General features: G+C 56.8%; 2 protein-coding genes and 1 long non-coding RNA gene across 5 annotated transcripts in view; 1 reads left to right on the top strand and 2 right to left on the bottom strand.

Moving 5' to 3' along the window:
• The window catches only part of HOXA5 (homeobox A5), a 26,184-nt gene extending 21,009 nt beyond the window's left edge, over positions 1–5,175 (bottom strand). Inside the window, exons 1-3 of the mRNA XM_036010463.1 lie at positions 4,527–5,175; positions 3,230–3,541; positions 1,540–1,643 (exon numbers count right to left, since the gene is read on the bottom strand). Of these exons, the coding sequence (XP_035866356.1) occupies positions 3,291–3,541; positions 4,527–5,088 (813 nt within the window). The 5' untranslated portion in view covers positions 5,089–5,175 and the 3' untranslated portion in view covers positions 1,540–1,643; positions 3,230–3,290. The remainder of the gene's footprint in view (positions 1–1,539; positions 1,644–3,229; positions 3,542–4,526) is intronic.
• LOC118497033 lies at positions 1,651–14,318 on the top strand. Of its 2 annotated transcripts, XR_004899576.1 has the most exons (3): positions 1,651–1,996; positions 13,153–13,259; positions 13,884–14,318. It is a non-coding gene; the product is annotated as an uncharacterized LOC118497033 (long non-coding RNA). The 2 variants fall into 2 exon arrangements; XR_004899575.1 differs by lacking the exon at positions 1,651–1,996 and having other exon boundaries at positions 13,094–13,259.
• HOXA6 (homeobox A6) lies at positions 5,602–14,256 on the bottom strand. 2 transcript variants are annotated; one of them, XM_028525592.2, is made up of 4 exons: positions 14,043–14,256; positions 13,878–13,959; positions 8,833–9,094; positions 5,602–7,398 (listed from the first exon to the last, which is right to left on the bottom strand). In XM_028525592.2, the coding sequence occupies exons 1-4, from the start codon at positions 14,231–14,233 to the stop codon at positions 7,139–7,141; spliced, it is 795 nt and encodes a 264-aa protein (XP_028381393.1). In that variant the 5' UTR covers positions 14,234–14,256; the 3' UTR covers positions 5,602–7,138. The 2 variants fall into 2 exon arrangements, with proteins under 2 accessions (XP_028381393.1, XP_028381394.1); XM_028525593.2 differs by lacking the exons at positions 13,878–13,959; positions 14,043–14,256 and having other exon boundaries at positions 8,833–9,423.

Here is a 14,318-nt window from a genome sequence, read left to right as displayed (position 1 = left end):
TCTAAGTTGGAGAGTTTGGGTTAATTCCTTAGACAGGATAAGGGGAAATCTGCCAGGTCCCTTGTGGGCACGCACCCAGAGAAACACCCCAGGACAGGCCACAGGGTCCCCAATCACCACGTTGCCATCGAAGAATGTGGGGGTTGGGGCCAGAGGGGGTAGCTGAGGCCAAGCTGGAATTGTACCCAGGAAAAATTTATTTTACTTCACTTCACCCGTTGGTGCAATATTGAGGACTGTTTTGGAAATCATAGATTATGTAAATTTCCTGGGATCGAACAGAAGGAGCAGCTAACAAAAGAAAGGCGGAAATCTCCTACTGACAAACGACCAGTTTCTTCCCTCAACTACCCTTTATGACGTGTCAGGGAAAACAGCCTAATGGCTCTGGGGACTTTCAAGTTGGGCATTGAAGACACCTTGATTTCCCCCCAAACTTTAGGGCACAGTTTGGAGAAATTCCTCCTGTATGTCGAGGGGGGGGGGTGAATTTCTCTAATCTTTAGTGTTATCTTGGGGGACGCCTAAGTTGCCTTTTGAGGGTCCTGTGCCTAGATGTTCTAATTCTACAAAAGAGGAGAGGAAAAGGAAAGGAGAGAGTGAGAAGAAAGGCAAGGCGGAAGAAAAGAAAGCGCTTTAACTCCTTTCATTTAGCCTGGGGATTCAAAGACTAAAGTTAAATCCGGCCATAAAGTTTATTGCTTCAGACTCACAGGCGGGTGAGAACAGCCCCACCGAGCTAAAAAGAACGTGCAGGCCAGCAAGGTTCAGGGCCTGGTCCCGGGCGCAGGGGAGGGGGTGGGCCGCCCAGCCCTCCCCACAGGTGGGGTCCCCGCGGTTCCCGGGGTCTGGGGCTCGGCCTGGCAACCCAGGGGCCCAGCCTGGAGGTGCGGCCCGCGCGCCTCGCCGACCTCTGCCACCCTCCGGCTCTCGCGAGCCAGCCTGCAACCCGGCCCCGAAGGCAGCCGCCTCAATTCAGTGCTGCCAAATGACCCAGGCCTGCAAAGACATATTGCCACAGCCCCACAAGGAATCCCGCCAGAGTCCGCCTTGGCCCAGCCCGGGCCTTTCTTTCACACTCCCGAGCTCAGCGCGGCCCTGCGCGCCCCGCAGCCCGCGCCCCACCGTCTCCCAGCCCCCACCCCAGGGCTCCGAGACCCCCGAAGAGCCGAGAGCCGCCAGCCCGGAATGGGGGGCAGCCCTGCCAAGTCGCCACACGCAGGCCCATTCGCACACAAAAAATCATCTTTTTTGCACGCCGGCGAAAGCAGCGGAAGTCATTAACATCCGCGGTGGTGCAGCAATTAAAGTTAGGCCTGGGGATGCGGCGCGGCCACAGGCGCTGCTCAGCGTGGGGACTCCGCAGAGCAGGCTCCTGGCGCTGCTCAGGGGGGCGGAGGAAAAGTTGGCGCTCCCCTTTTGAATGCAGAGGCAACTTCCCAGTTGCTGCACCAGACAGAGAAAGGGAGAGAGAAAGACCCAGGCAGAAAGTTTTTAAGAGGACAAATAAACTTGAAAGCGCTCAGGAGGCCAGCTTACCTTAACGCGGAGGGAGCCATTTTTCAGAGAGTTTTGAGAACTTGTGGTTTGGACACTTCTGGACCTAAAATTGACAATTTGAATGACCAAGCGGCACACGTAGCCTGCAAAAGAGTCAAATGGAGTCCAGCGTCAGTGAGATTATATGTTATGTGGTATATAATGTTGGATGTCAACTCCCCAAAACCATAAAACTTACTTTAATGGCCCCACGTGACGTTTTATAGCCAGTGAGCCGATCTGTCTGTGCTATGGATGATTTTACGATCTAATTCATAGACAAAACCCTATTCATTTGGCACCCAAATGTCATATAGCCGGAACTGGGGCTTATAAAGTTTACTGTTTTATAACTTTTAAAAGGAAAGACGGCATCAGTGTAAGCAGTCGGTAAATGTGCAAATCTCTAGTTGCGCTTTAGCTGCTCTGAGGAGTTTCTCAATCGAGCTAGGATGGGGTAAGTACCTTCCATTTGTAGCAAATTAATTGTAGCAAAAGAAGCCAACTGGGTTCAGGGTGAGGACTGGGAAGGGGTGCCTGGGTGGGTTAGGGGGGCAGAGGGTTTGGGGGCCACAGCTGGACATAGCAGCCTCTCCCAGTGGAGGCCCAGGATGGCCTTAGGAAGCAGGCAGCATCTGTGTGGGTCCTGTGGGCTGCCAGCAAAGCCCTGGGTTTTTCTTCCCTTCTCTCTCTTCCTCTCCCCCCCCCCCCAGTAAGTTAAACTTGGTTTCTGCAGAGATGGGCAGGTTGGACTCAAGCTTTGGAAGCACCTACAGCTTTTCCACCTTCTGCCCTGAACTCTCTGAAAGGTCAGAGCTAGGGAGGCTACGGGTCAGGGTGTGGGTCTGAGGTGTCCTGGCGCCGTCAGGCTGCCCAGGTCGCCTCAGACCCACCGCTTCCAAGACTGGACAGACAGACAGAAGAGCAAAAAGAGCCGCTCACTATTTGGCACAAACCAGACCAAGAGAACTTACAATAGAAAGTTTATTTTTTTTTGTTTCCAGTCAGTATTTTTTTTCCTTAAAAACAAATACAAAAAAAAAAAAGCTGATCACAGTTTGCTTAAACAGCCAGACTTGGACAATATTTGTAACTTTGTTCACAAAAACATACATCACCGAAGCTGCGCTTATAAGAGCCACTTCCAGAGTTCGTGCAAAGGGTCCTACAAAGGCACGCAGGGACACACCGCTCAGAGTCACAGTTTTCGTCACAGAGTCACTAGTCACTACACGTCAAACAAGTTAAGTTGTGTCTCATCAAGTCACCTCTACAACAGCATTAATTACACAAGGAGTATAGGTAGTTTGAATAAAAATATCTTTAACAGCTTGGAGCTAGAGAGACAGGAACACTTCCACTCACATGCACAGTTAAACAACTGGAGTGCAGCACACAACATTGGCACTAAACGGGGGTCGGAGGGGGGACTTTTTTGTGTGGTTTTTTTATCTTTTCTTTTTCTGTTATAGTTACTTCAAGTAACACAGCTTGCTTCATATAAATAAGTTAAAACATCTATTTTTTTTTTCAAGACAAAGCCATTCAGGACAAAGAGATGAACAGAAAGCAGATCTACTTATACAGGCGCTATAATGGCAATAAACAGGCTCATGATTAAAAGATGAATTAGGGCAACGAGAACAGGGCTTCTTCACAGAAGGAACACAAGGGAGTTTCAGAAAGTCACCTTAGTACTGACACTACGCAGGATCCGCTAATACTGCTCAGTACTTTAAACGCTCAAATACTCAGGGGCGGAAGGCCCCTCCCGCCGCCGCCATGCTCATGCTTTTCAGCTTATTATCTTTTTTCCACTTCATTCTCCGGTTTTGGAACCAGATTTTAATTTGTCTCTCGGAGAGGCAAAGAGCATGTGCTATTTCAATCCTTCTTCGGCGGGTCAGGTAGCGGTTGAAGTGGAACTCCTTCTCCAGCTCCAGGGTCTGGTAACGCGTGTAGGCCGTCCGGGCCCTTTTGCCTTCCGGGCCGCCTATGTTGTCTGCAACAGAAAAGTCAGCGGTTTAGCCACCAACTCGTGAGCTCCTGGCCACCAAAGTCGGCCAGCTGGACGAGTCAGGGTGCTGCTGAGCAAGGTACAGGGGAGAAAAGCTCAACAAGTCTTTCCGCCTCGACTGCCCACCCCTCCCGAATTTCCTTCCCCTCTTCCTTTCTACAGAGAAAACAATACAATTTGGACTCTGGGAACAATCGGCCCATCCGAGGCTGGAGACACGACCCGGAGGATCGCCCAGCTTTCCCTCGGCCCTCTCCTGCCCTCTGGCCCTGCCCCTGGCGCCCCGAGGCGGGGGCACAGCCCTTCCAGGCTGCCCAGCACTCAGAAACCCACGAAAGCAAGGCCCTTTTCTGAGCGCCTCAGTGGCCTCCAGGTTACCCTCCCTTAAAGTTCCAGCCCCAACAGCCGTCTCCTGCTCCAGCCTGCACGCTTGGGGCGCCTGCTTTCTTTTTCTTCCCTTCCCTTTCCTGCTCTTCCTCCTGCCCCCAAACTCCAGAATCCCGCCGGCTCTCGCCTGGATTATTCCACCCCCCCAAGCCCCTTTTCGGGGACTCTAATTAGTAACGCTGTTTCCCCAGCGTAGTCCTCCTCATAAATTATCCGTCCTGACAAGCCCGATTCACAGCCCCTACTGCCATCCTCTACCTCTCTGCGCCCTGCTTGGCTGGTCTGACCCAGGAGCGCGTTCGGAGGCTCTGGGGCTCGACATGGGTTTCATCCTCTTCCCCCTTCCACCGTCTAAACTTGCCTATCCAGTGGCCCTTTCCCCCACACACTTGCGAGCCAGGGCTCTGCAAAGAACAGGAGGAGGACGGAGGAAGGCAGGGAAGGAGACCGGCGGAGAGAGGCTCCACAGGGCTGGGAGAGGCGAGACCAGGAGAGAGACGGGGAGAGAGGGCGTTAAAGGAGAGAAGGGGACCGAGAGCCGCGCCGCCGCTGCCGCGTGGTTTTAGAAAAAGGCTGGCTTTACCATGACTTATGTGTAGCTTGCGCATCCAAGGGTAGATCTGGGGTTGGGCGGGCGGCGCCGGGCTCGGCTCGCTCTGCGCGCTCGCCTGCTCGCTGCTGGCGGGGGCGTCCTCCTCGGCTCCGGACGCCGTGCCAACCCCCTCTCTGTTGCTGATGTGGGTGCTGCCGGCGTTGGCCGAGGCGCCGCTGGAGTTGCCCAGGGAGTTTTTCCCGCCGTGGTGGCTGTCGCTGCCGGGCGAGGGGGCCACGGCGGAGCAGGGCAGCGGGTCGGGCGGAGGCGAGTGCGTGGACGTGGCCGGCTGGCTGTACCTGGGCTCGGCAGGCGCCGCGCTGGCGCCGGCCGCGTAGCTGCGGGCGCGCTCCCCGGAGCCAAAGTGGCCGGAGCCCGAGCGGCCGACGCTGAGATCCATGCCATTGTAGCCGTAGCCGTACCTGCCGGAGTGCATGCTCGCCGAGTCCCTGAATTGCTCGCTCACGGAACTATGATCTCCATAATTATGCAACTGGTAGTCCGGGCCATTTGGATAGCGACCGCAAAATGAGTTTACAAAATAAGAGCTCATTTGTTTTTTGATATGTGTGCTTGATTTGTGGCTCGCGGTCGTTTGTGCGTCTATAGCACCCTTGCACAATTTATGATGAATTATGGAAATGACTGGGACATGTACTTGGTTCCCTCCTACGTAGGCACCCAAATATGGGGTACGACTTCGAATCACGTGCTTTTGTTGTCCAGTCGTAAATCCTGCCTGATGACCTCTAGAGGTAAACTCGTGCACTAATGGGGGAGTTGGGTGGAGGCGAGAGGGGTGGCGCGCGCGCCCCAGGCGCGTGCCCGCCGCCCGCCGCCGCCGTTCAGTCGGACTCGAGCGCCACCCGCTGGAAGCACGGTGTATCGCTCCGCTTCCGACCCGGGGCTGCAAGGGCCGGGGTCGAATTGAGGTTACAGCCCATTATAGCAAAATTATTGCATTTCCCTCGCAGTTCCATTAGGATGTACCAATTGTGAGGCCGTCAGCTGCCGATCGCGTGCCCGGCGAGGATGCAGAGGACTGGGGGGGAGATGGTGACTTGGGTTTTATTTACAACAACTTTATTTCCCCGCTGTGCAGCCCCTCTTATTTTTGTGTCGAGGTTGGGGCCGGTTCTGCCCGTCGTGCCGGCAGCTCTGAAATTTGAAAATACAGATATCACCTTCGGGGAAGGGGGGGGGAGGCCATTTAACCAATTGGAGAAATAAATCCTGCCCACAGCAGCAGCTACAATTACGGCTCTGTTTTTGCGAGCGCATGAGGGACAGCGTCCCTGCCGCTCTTAAATGACAGGCGTCTATTAAGGATATCTTTTGTGTAGTGTTTCTCCGAGGCGAGGTCAAATTCCATACACTTTTATAACCAGATTCGATTTTTCTTTCGGGTGGATATAGTTTTCGTGTCATTAGTTTCCTATTTGATTTGCTTTAAGTATCCAGCCTGGAGAATCTTCCCCACTAGGTCCTTTTCCTGGAGCCAGCCGGGCCCCAAGTCGGAGGGTTCTCGGCGAACCCAGCGAGTGGGCCCAGGCTTCCCGCAGCCACAGAATCTTCCTGGGGCTGGGGACCCGTGGGCCGAGTTTTCAGGGTCTTGCTTAGACCCCCAGGAGTAAAACGAGGGCGTTAATGGAAGCATTTCGTGGCAGTCAGTGCCTAGTATCTCCGTAGTTATTTTCTTGGGATCTGAAAGATGAAAGTAAATCACAAATGTAGCCGAAAGGCATGGGAGGGTTTCCCCGCTGGAGGCCCGGCGTAGCAGGCGCCCCTGGCACGCTTGGAAGCCGTGATTCTCGCCGCTCCCATGGCCCCGGACCCCCTTCTTAGGTCCTGAAAGCTGCTATGGTGGCAGCGCCAGCACTGTCGGAGGCGGGGAGCCGGAATCCGGAGCCCAGAGCCTACCGCCGCCCAGTCGCTCCCAGGCTGTAAAGTTCCGCCCGCGCCCAGGTTGACTGGGCTCGACTGAGGCTGCTTGCTTCTCTTCCACGGACGGTTGCGCGCGGGGCCGAGAGACTAGGTTCTCTCGGGGCCCCCTTTGTTCCTCAAGCTTCTTCCTGGCTGGGGGCGGTCTGGGAGGCTACCGCGGTGCTAGGGCCCCGAGCTTTAGGCCCCCCTCTTTGCAGTGACCGGAGTTGATTTGGTGGTGCCCTTCGGGACTTGGTGGCGAGGAACCGAGGTCAAAACGCCCAGACACCAAAAGCCGCTCGGTCCTGGGGTTCTTCCCTCTCCAGCAACCCTGCGTCTGGAGCTCAGGGGCACGCAGAGGCTTTAGCACAGGAGCCGGGGACGAATTTGGGGCTCGCCCTGGGATCCGGAGAGGGCTTGGGCAGCCTTGGAGAGCGGGGCTGTGTGTGCGGCGCGCCCCGCTGCACCGCTGGGGTTGGCTGTGTGTGTGTGTGTGTTTTTTTTTTTTTTTTTTCTTTTGTAAGAAATAAGCGCTCAGGCGTTGGCAAAGCTCCGGGCTCCCCTGAAGCTGCGTAAGCCCCCCGAATGGTAGCAGGCGGGGAGAAAAGTTGGGGAGCAGGCGAAGGCAAGGGGCAAAGCCGAGGGAGGTTGCGGTACTGGCCTGGTCCCTGCCCAGGCGTCTACTCGCCCGCCTTTGCCTCAGCTTCCTCCCCGCTGGGCTGTGTGGAATTGATGAGTTTATTTTCCTTTTTCCACTTCATGCGGCGGTTCTGGAACCAGATCTTGATCTGGCGCTCGGTGAGGCAGAGCGCGTTGGCGATCTCGATGCGGCGGCGCCGGGTCAGGTAGCGGTTGAAGTGGAACTCCTTCTCCAGCTCCAGCGTCTGGTAGCGCGTGTAGGTCTGGCGGCCTCGGCGCCCGTGACTCCCGTACACAGCACCTGCAGGCAGAAATGGCCAGACGCCGGTGAGCAAGGACCCGGGCGGCAGAGCCAGTCCACCCCGTACCCCGAGCCCCGCACCCCTGGCCTCTGGGCTGGTAACCACCCTCCTCCACGCTAGCCTCTCCCATAAGTCTTGGGCCAAAAGCCGTCTGGATGGGAGAAGATTATTTCACACCAAGCGAGATGTTTGCCACCTAAAACTGCTTGGGGTGGGAAGTTATTGGTTTTGAAAAATCTTCTCTGTAAGAATACCATTGCAAGCAAAACACTATAATGAGCATTTTTAATTCTGGGTACCTCAGTCTTGTTTTGTGGGAGCCTGGTGTACGTGTGTCTGGGGGTGGGGGTGTGGGACCCTATGAGTAGGGCAGACACCCTAAATCCGCAAAGGGACTTTTGTGGAGATGTTACTGTGGCCAGCCATCTCAGGACTCAAAGGCGCTTTGGGGAAAATTAAAAATGGTCAACCTTCTTAAGCCTTTGCAAATTTCCTCAAATTGTATGGCCTTTCTGAGAAACAGAGAGCTTCCTTGGAGGAGAAAAAAAAAGAAACAAGTGGATTTTAAAGCAAAAACACCGTAAATTTAAAATCTGCATTGGGCACTGTCCTGCTCCAAGCATTCCCTGCGGAGCGTTTGGAAACCAGGGGCAAAGAGATGGTACGATGGGCCATCTGCGGTTCCTGGAAGTGTAGGGCTGCAATGGGCTGTCTGTGCTGGTGCCAAAGGGGCCCATGGGCTGGGCCCCCCACCCCAGGCTGGGGGTCTGAGACTCAGGCAGGGTCTCAGGAGGAGGCAGAAGTTGACTGTAAGTGAGCAGTTAAATGAAGGGGGAGGAGGGGAGGGAGGAGAGAGAAGAAATACTGAGGTTGGGCATGTGGCCCTCCAAGGCTTTGGGGTAACCCTGGAAGAGGCCAAATAAGGGCCTCTAGCTATGTGAGTTTCTGAAGGGCGGAAAGGAGAGGGGGGTGGGCGGTGAGGGGGAGCTACCAGTGATGGGTGCAGGAGGCCACCTGGGCTTGGGAACCTGAGCAGGGGGTCACCAGGGTGCAGTGTGGGCAGGAGCTCCCTCCCATCCAGCCTGGCTCTCTCTTCAGGTTGCCCTTGTTTTCAGTCTCACATAGCATGGCCATGACCGCCCCCCCCACACACACACACACTCACAAACATGAGCCCCTAAGGTGTCACCTTACATGGACACTAGTGCCCTGCCCTCGCTCTGCCACGGCTTGATGGCACCATGGGGAATGGGATGGGGGGGTTTTAATATCTTTTTTTTTTTAAGCCAAAGAAACTTTGCTCATTCTTTCTGTCTTTCTATTTCCTCTGTCGACTTTCTATGCCTCTTCCTTCCTTCTCTCCTTGCCTCCTTCCCACTCTCCCTCCACTCTCTTGGGGGGCGGGGGCTAGCTGCTGCCGGGAAATGCCTTACCAGCGCAGGAGTTCATCCGCTGCATCCAGGGGTAAACGGGGCTCGTGTACTTCCGGTCGGCGCCTTCGTCGTGCAGGGCTTTGCCCGGCACGCTGCTGCTGTCGGGTTTGTACTGTGCTTCGGGAGGAAAGTGCAGGTAGTCCCCGGGGCCCCTCTGCTTGCCACTGCCCGAGGGCGAGGCGCCACTGAGGTCCTTATCAGAATAGAAACACGAGGCCCCGTACTCGTAGGACGCCCGGTTGCAGGCCAGGACCGAGTTGGACTGTTGGTAGAAACAAGGTGAGGTGTACGTCTTGTCCTGGAGGCTCGACGCCCCGTACGAAGCCGGGAAGGGCCTCAGCGCGTCATAGCCGGCCGGGTAGAGGGGCAGCTGGCCCAAGAAGGAGTCCTGGCCGCTGGGCAGGCTCCCGGGGAAAGTGGGATTCACAAAATAAGAACTCATTTGCGCGCCCCTCTGCAGGACTGTGATTTGTTGTGTATTAGTACATCTGGCTATAACTATTAGTAGTCATCGAACTGGTTTGTTTCTGGATGGCCGAACGCCAAAAGCGACAGCAGCAAATCGCACCAGCTGACGCGGCGGCGGCCAATGGGAGCGAGCGCCGGAGCCCGCTCCCCGGGGACCGCGGCGACCGAGGCAGCAAAGTTACAAACAGCCCCCAGCCCGCCCGCCCGCCCGCCGCCCGCCCGGCAGATTAATGGGCGCGCACAGCCGGCCGGCCCGTCTCCCTTTCCGAACGCCAGCGGCGGGCACTGCCCGGACGGGAGTGTGGGGCTCAGGCCGGGGCTGGGGCAGCGTTCCCCGGCCGCCGCCAGGCCCCACCAGGCCCGCTCTTTCCTCCTCCCCTTTTTGCCTGGTTGGATTTTGCTGGGTTTTCTCTCCAAACAGGAAACCTGACAGCCCTGAGCCCAGAGGGGCGGTGACGGGGATGGCTTTGCTCTCTGCGTCCTGCCCTCCTGGCAGGGCCCGGAGTTTGCCCCTCCCCCTGCACCGCTCTACCCGTGGGTGCGGTTCCGCAGCTGGAGAAGGGCTCTGAGAAACCAGGCCCGAGCTCCTTGCTCCGCACTCCTGCGCCTTAGGAATTGGTACATCCTCCTCTTTTTCTCCTTCCCCACTCCCATCAAGTGCCTGGGCCTGCCGGCCGCTGAAGGCGGAAGGCGCACCTGGAGCTGACCAGGACTCCGCCAGAGGTACCCTCCTACCCCGCCGGCCCCTCCTCCCACGTACATCAGATCTTTGAGTCCCGACTCCCTGCGCTCCAGTGGCCAGCGACTGCCCGGCCTCAAAGCACCTCCACCTCCACAAGCTGTGCATCCCCGTTGCGCCTTTGAAACCAGGAGCTGATAGGCCAGACACCGCTGGTTTCCACAGGAAAGGGACCTGCAGAGGAGTGGCCTTGAGACTGAGCTCCGAAGCCAGCCGCGGGACCTGCTCGCCTCGTGCAGCGCCCGGGAAACCGCCCTCCGCTCCCCGGACCTCTCAGAACTGAGACGGATCCACAGAGAGAATCTCTGCCTTCATTCCAGAGGTGCGGACGCATCAGGGTCTCCGACCCAACCGGCCACAGAGGGCCGTTCGCCTGGGCCCAAGTCTGCGGGACAATCGATGTGCTCAGTGTCTGGGGCGCCCCACGCCGGGCCCCGTCTTGGGCTGTGTCCTCTTTTCTGCGTCTCCTGGAACTGGTCAGGGGCCTGCCCGGGACAGTCGCTCCAGGACGGGGACCAGTCGTCTCACCAGCTCCAGGAATCGTCTGGATTGCTTTTATCGCAGTCCTGGGCCTGGCCTTCCCCAAACGGGACGTGAAAAGCCTGCCCTGGGCTGCCCTCTCTTGCCTGAGAGGTGCGCCCTCGAGAGAGTCGACTTTCACAGCGCAAGGATCCATCTCATTTTGCAAAATGTGGTATCTTTCCAAGGGCATCTTTACGACTGTATTTGGGGGGCTTGTAAAACCCCTTGAATTAGCTTTAAACCCCTCAATTCTGTGAAGACTGAAGAAAGACGATTTATATGATTTGGTTGGATTTCCGGAGGGTGTTTATAAGCTCTGTAAAACTCTGGCAAATGCAGAGAATGGGGTTCAGGACTTGTGGGGGTGGCCATGGCCCCCTAGGAATCTGGAAATGGTTTTCTTAATCTCTTCCTTGCTTCTCGATCCCCCACCCCCACCCTCACTTCCCCCCAAAAGGAGCAAAAAATGGAAAAGAACTGGGCTGAGGTCAGTTAGGTGCACGGAACCCAGGGCACAGCCTGAAGGCGGCTGTCCCACCCCTGGGGGCTGTGTCCAGAAGCCTTCTGGTTGTGCCCCAATCAGCCCAGCTGAGAAAGTTTCTCCTCTGCATATATGAAAATGGGCCTGGCAGGAAAGGGTAGAATCTTACATTTCCCTGGCATTTCTTCAGGGAAAGGATCTGATAGGTGAAAATAAAAACTCAAGAGTCAAAACATTTAAGGGGAATTATTTTTTTAAAGCTATGTTCCAAGAAAATCATGTTGAGTTATTGTTTCTCACACCAGACCACGAGATGACAGTGATTTCAAGCAAGTTATCACATAAGACGCGAAAAAACCGTTTGGAGATGTTAACAAATGGTTACATTGATAATTTCTGCTTCACTCCTCCAGGTCACACACAGTGTTGGGGCTGGTGGCAGTTTACTGCTGTTACTATTATTTGTGATATTTTGACCTGGATTCTCAATCTCCTAAGAGTCCCAGCCAACAAGATAATTTGGTTTCTCAGCTAAGAGCCAAAAAAACACATTATATTTCTAGTTTCTATAGGCACTAAGATGGAAAATATATTAAATTGAAATCTATACATGTTAGCCAAGGCTGGTAAATATCATGCTGGCAGCCACCCAAATTTATTTCTCCAACCAGCGAATACACACACACACACACACACATATATATACACAGAGAATCGGGCAAGAATATATGAGCCGCAGACAGTGAAGGGGTCCTTTCCTGGGATGGCGAGAATGGTCACCAGGGCTCTCTCTTCTCCGTCAAAGCCACACAGAAAGTCCACTTACCTTTCAGCTTCTCTTCAAAGGGGACAGGATGGGGAGCAGGCCCCCACAAGCCGCCCTTTCCCTGGGCGGCCCACTGAGCTCCTCGACCTCTGCCAGCCTGGAGGGCGACCTGCCGGTGTTGGGGGGGACCTTGAAGGCCATCTCCTCCGCCCTGATCTCTAGCCCAGACCAGAGCCCACAGCACACAGGTGCGGCCTGTGCCTGTCACCGGCTCTCGCCTGGAGCCAAAGCCCGCCTTCCTTGCCATAGCCAATCCTCCTCAGGGCCAGCCAGGCCTGCAGGCCTCGGGACTACCAGTGGTCTCTGTGATTTCGAAATCCCAAAGCGCTGCGTTCCCCGAACCAGCCTGCGCCCCCAGGGCGCCTTGGGACGCGCAGTTTGGACTGAAGCAGCCATGACGTGCCAGGCGGCCTGTGCAACCAGTCTCCATGGTGCAGGGGGGGAGGGGGGACCCGAGTGTAGTCGGGCGTCCAGCTCCTGTCAGGTGGCCAAGGCGGGGGAGGTTCCCGGCCAGTAAGGCCCTGGGAGACCGCCCCTCGGGTCCTCCCTCGCCCCCCTCTGCTCGGCCTGCTTGGGAATCTGCGAGGGGCCCGAGCAGCAGTCGCGCCAGGCTGCACGACGCGGGGCTGCGGCTGGCGTCGGTCCCGGAGATGGCCACAGCGTGGCAGCAGCGAGCCGCCCGGGCACGGCCGCAATAAATAATGGGCCCGCGGCAGCCGCAGTCAGGCCGCCCGCGGCCCTGCAATGCAAATGCGCCGCTTTATCTGCCCTAAGCGCACCCACCGTGCCCGCGGGCGTTTCGAACCTCCACCGCCACTTACTCCTTCATTATCTCCTGCACACCAAGGTAGTATCTTAAGGTGGGAAAACAACAACATAAACCAAAACACAAACATAAAGAACTGGAGCCCAAAACCTCTGGGTGGTTTCTGGTCGCTGTCCCGGGGAGCTCCGGGGCAAATCCCGCCGAGAGGTACCCAGACCAAACCGCGTTGTGTGCCACCGTGCGACGTAAAGCTAACCCCGCGGTCCCCTCCGCCGCCTACGCCCGGGGAGCTCCACAGTCCTCTCCACCCCTCGCCGAAGGTGGTAAGCGGTCTGCGGCCCGCTGCGCCGAGGTGGGTGGGTGGGGGTTCCCACTACCGCCCAGACTCGGTGGGCGTCCTCCCTTGAACCTTAGCAGCGGGCGCCTGCCCTTCGTAACACCACCACTCGACCCTCTGCACCGAAACTTCCCGCCAAGCAACACCCAGCCAATTAACCCCATCCTGTCCTTCAACACAGAATTCCACTCGCGCGCCTCTTCCCTGTCCCCGCGCTCCTGACATCGCTCTCGTCCGAAAGCCGCGTGGAAGGAAGCGGGCGATCCGCAGAGGTCTCTGGCTGAATTAGTAAGTTTCTGTGTGTGTCCCTCCCCGTCTCCCCCCGCCCCCGATTCTACCTCTCTTTCCAGAAACCAGTTCTCAGGGAACAGGAGGTACTGTGTTGATGCTATAAAACGCCTGTCGACAAATTCACGTTGCCTTCATGTCTTCCCGCCTTACCAGGTCGGGATCTAGCCCCAGTCGTTGGGGAATTCAATCGAACCAATTTGGTCATTCATGAAAAAAGGAAAAAAAAAATCCAAATCCGAGAGGCTGGCAGGGGACGCAGGGTGCAGGGTCATTTCCTCTGGGGCTCGGCCAGGTCGCTGGGCAAGGGGAGAGAGACCTCAGGGCTCCCGCCCCGGTGCCAGGGCGCTGTGCCACCGGCAGGAAGGAGGGCATTCGCTGCCACTGTGAGCCAGGGAGAGGAGAAAGGGAGTGTGTGTGAGTGTGTGTGTGTGTGTGTGTGTGTGTCTGCGGTGGTGGGGGATTGTCGTGTCGTGTGACGAGGGGACGAATGTGCACGGGTGAGTGGGGGTGGCCCGGTAGTGCGCCCCCTTCAAAGCCGCCCCGGTGCCCTCTCCCACCCCCGCCGGCGCGGCTGCCATCTCATCACCTTTGCTCCTGTCTCCCCACATGTCTCACCTTCAGATGGCGGCTCCCAGAAGCTCCTGCCCCTCTGACAGCTGTCGCTTGGGCAGCCCGGGGAGACGAATTGTCCTCCTTCCTGGTGCCAGAGGACGCAGGAAATTAGCCAGGTTGCGAGTTGCAAAGCGGCCGCCGCGGCGCCGGGGACTGGGCGCGCCCCACCTCCAGCTGGAGCAGCCAGGCCCGGCCGGCCCGGGGCCTCGTCTCGCTCTCCATCGCCGGACAAAGCGCAGCGGAGCCGGGCTGCGAGGCAGAGCTCCGAAGCAGGCAGGACGGAGCGGAGCAAAAGAATGCGGCTCTATTCTCGCAAGGGAAATTATAAAAAAGTTCATGTTCACGGTTCCCATCCACATGACCGACAGCGGCCAATGGAAGGGCCGAACAACTCATAAAGTTGTATTGCAAAGTTGTAAATTTTCATAAACAACAACGGATTTA

This window comes from Phyllostomus discolor, chromosome 10, assembly GCF_004126475.2.
Source record: "Phyllostomus discolor isolate MPI-MPIP mPhyDis1 chromosome 10, mPhyDis1.pri.v3, whole genome shotgun sequence".
NCBI classification, from domain to species: domain Eukaryota; kingdom Metazoa; phylum Chordata; class Mammalia; order Chiroptera; family Phyllostomidae; genus Phyllostomus; species Phyllostomus discolor.
This window is presented reverse-complemented; position numbering and strand designations above follow the sequence as displayed.

Bases quoted from the DNA above. Each gene is read 5' to 3' on its own strand.
- HOXA6 (XM_028525592.2), bottom strand. From the start codon at position 14,233: ATGTGGATGGGAACCGTGAACATGAACTTTTTTATAATTTCCCTTGCG. The intron at 13,960-14,042 runs GTGGGGCGCGCC...CTCTGGCACCAG, and splicing joins CCTGGCTGCTCCAGCTGGAG to GAAGGAGGACAATTCGTCTC. The intron at 9,095-13,877 runs GTGAGACATGTG...TTCTACCAACAG, and splicing joins CTGGGAGCCGCCATCTGAAG to TCCAACTCGGTCCTGGCCTG.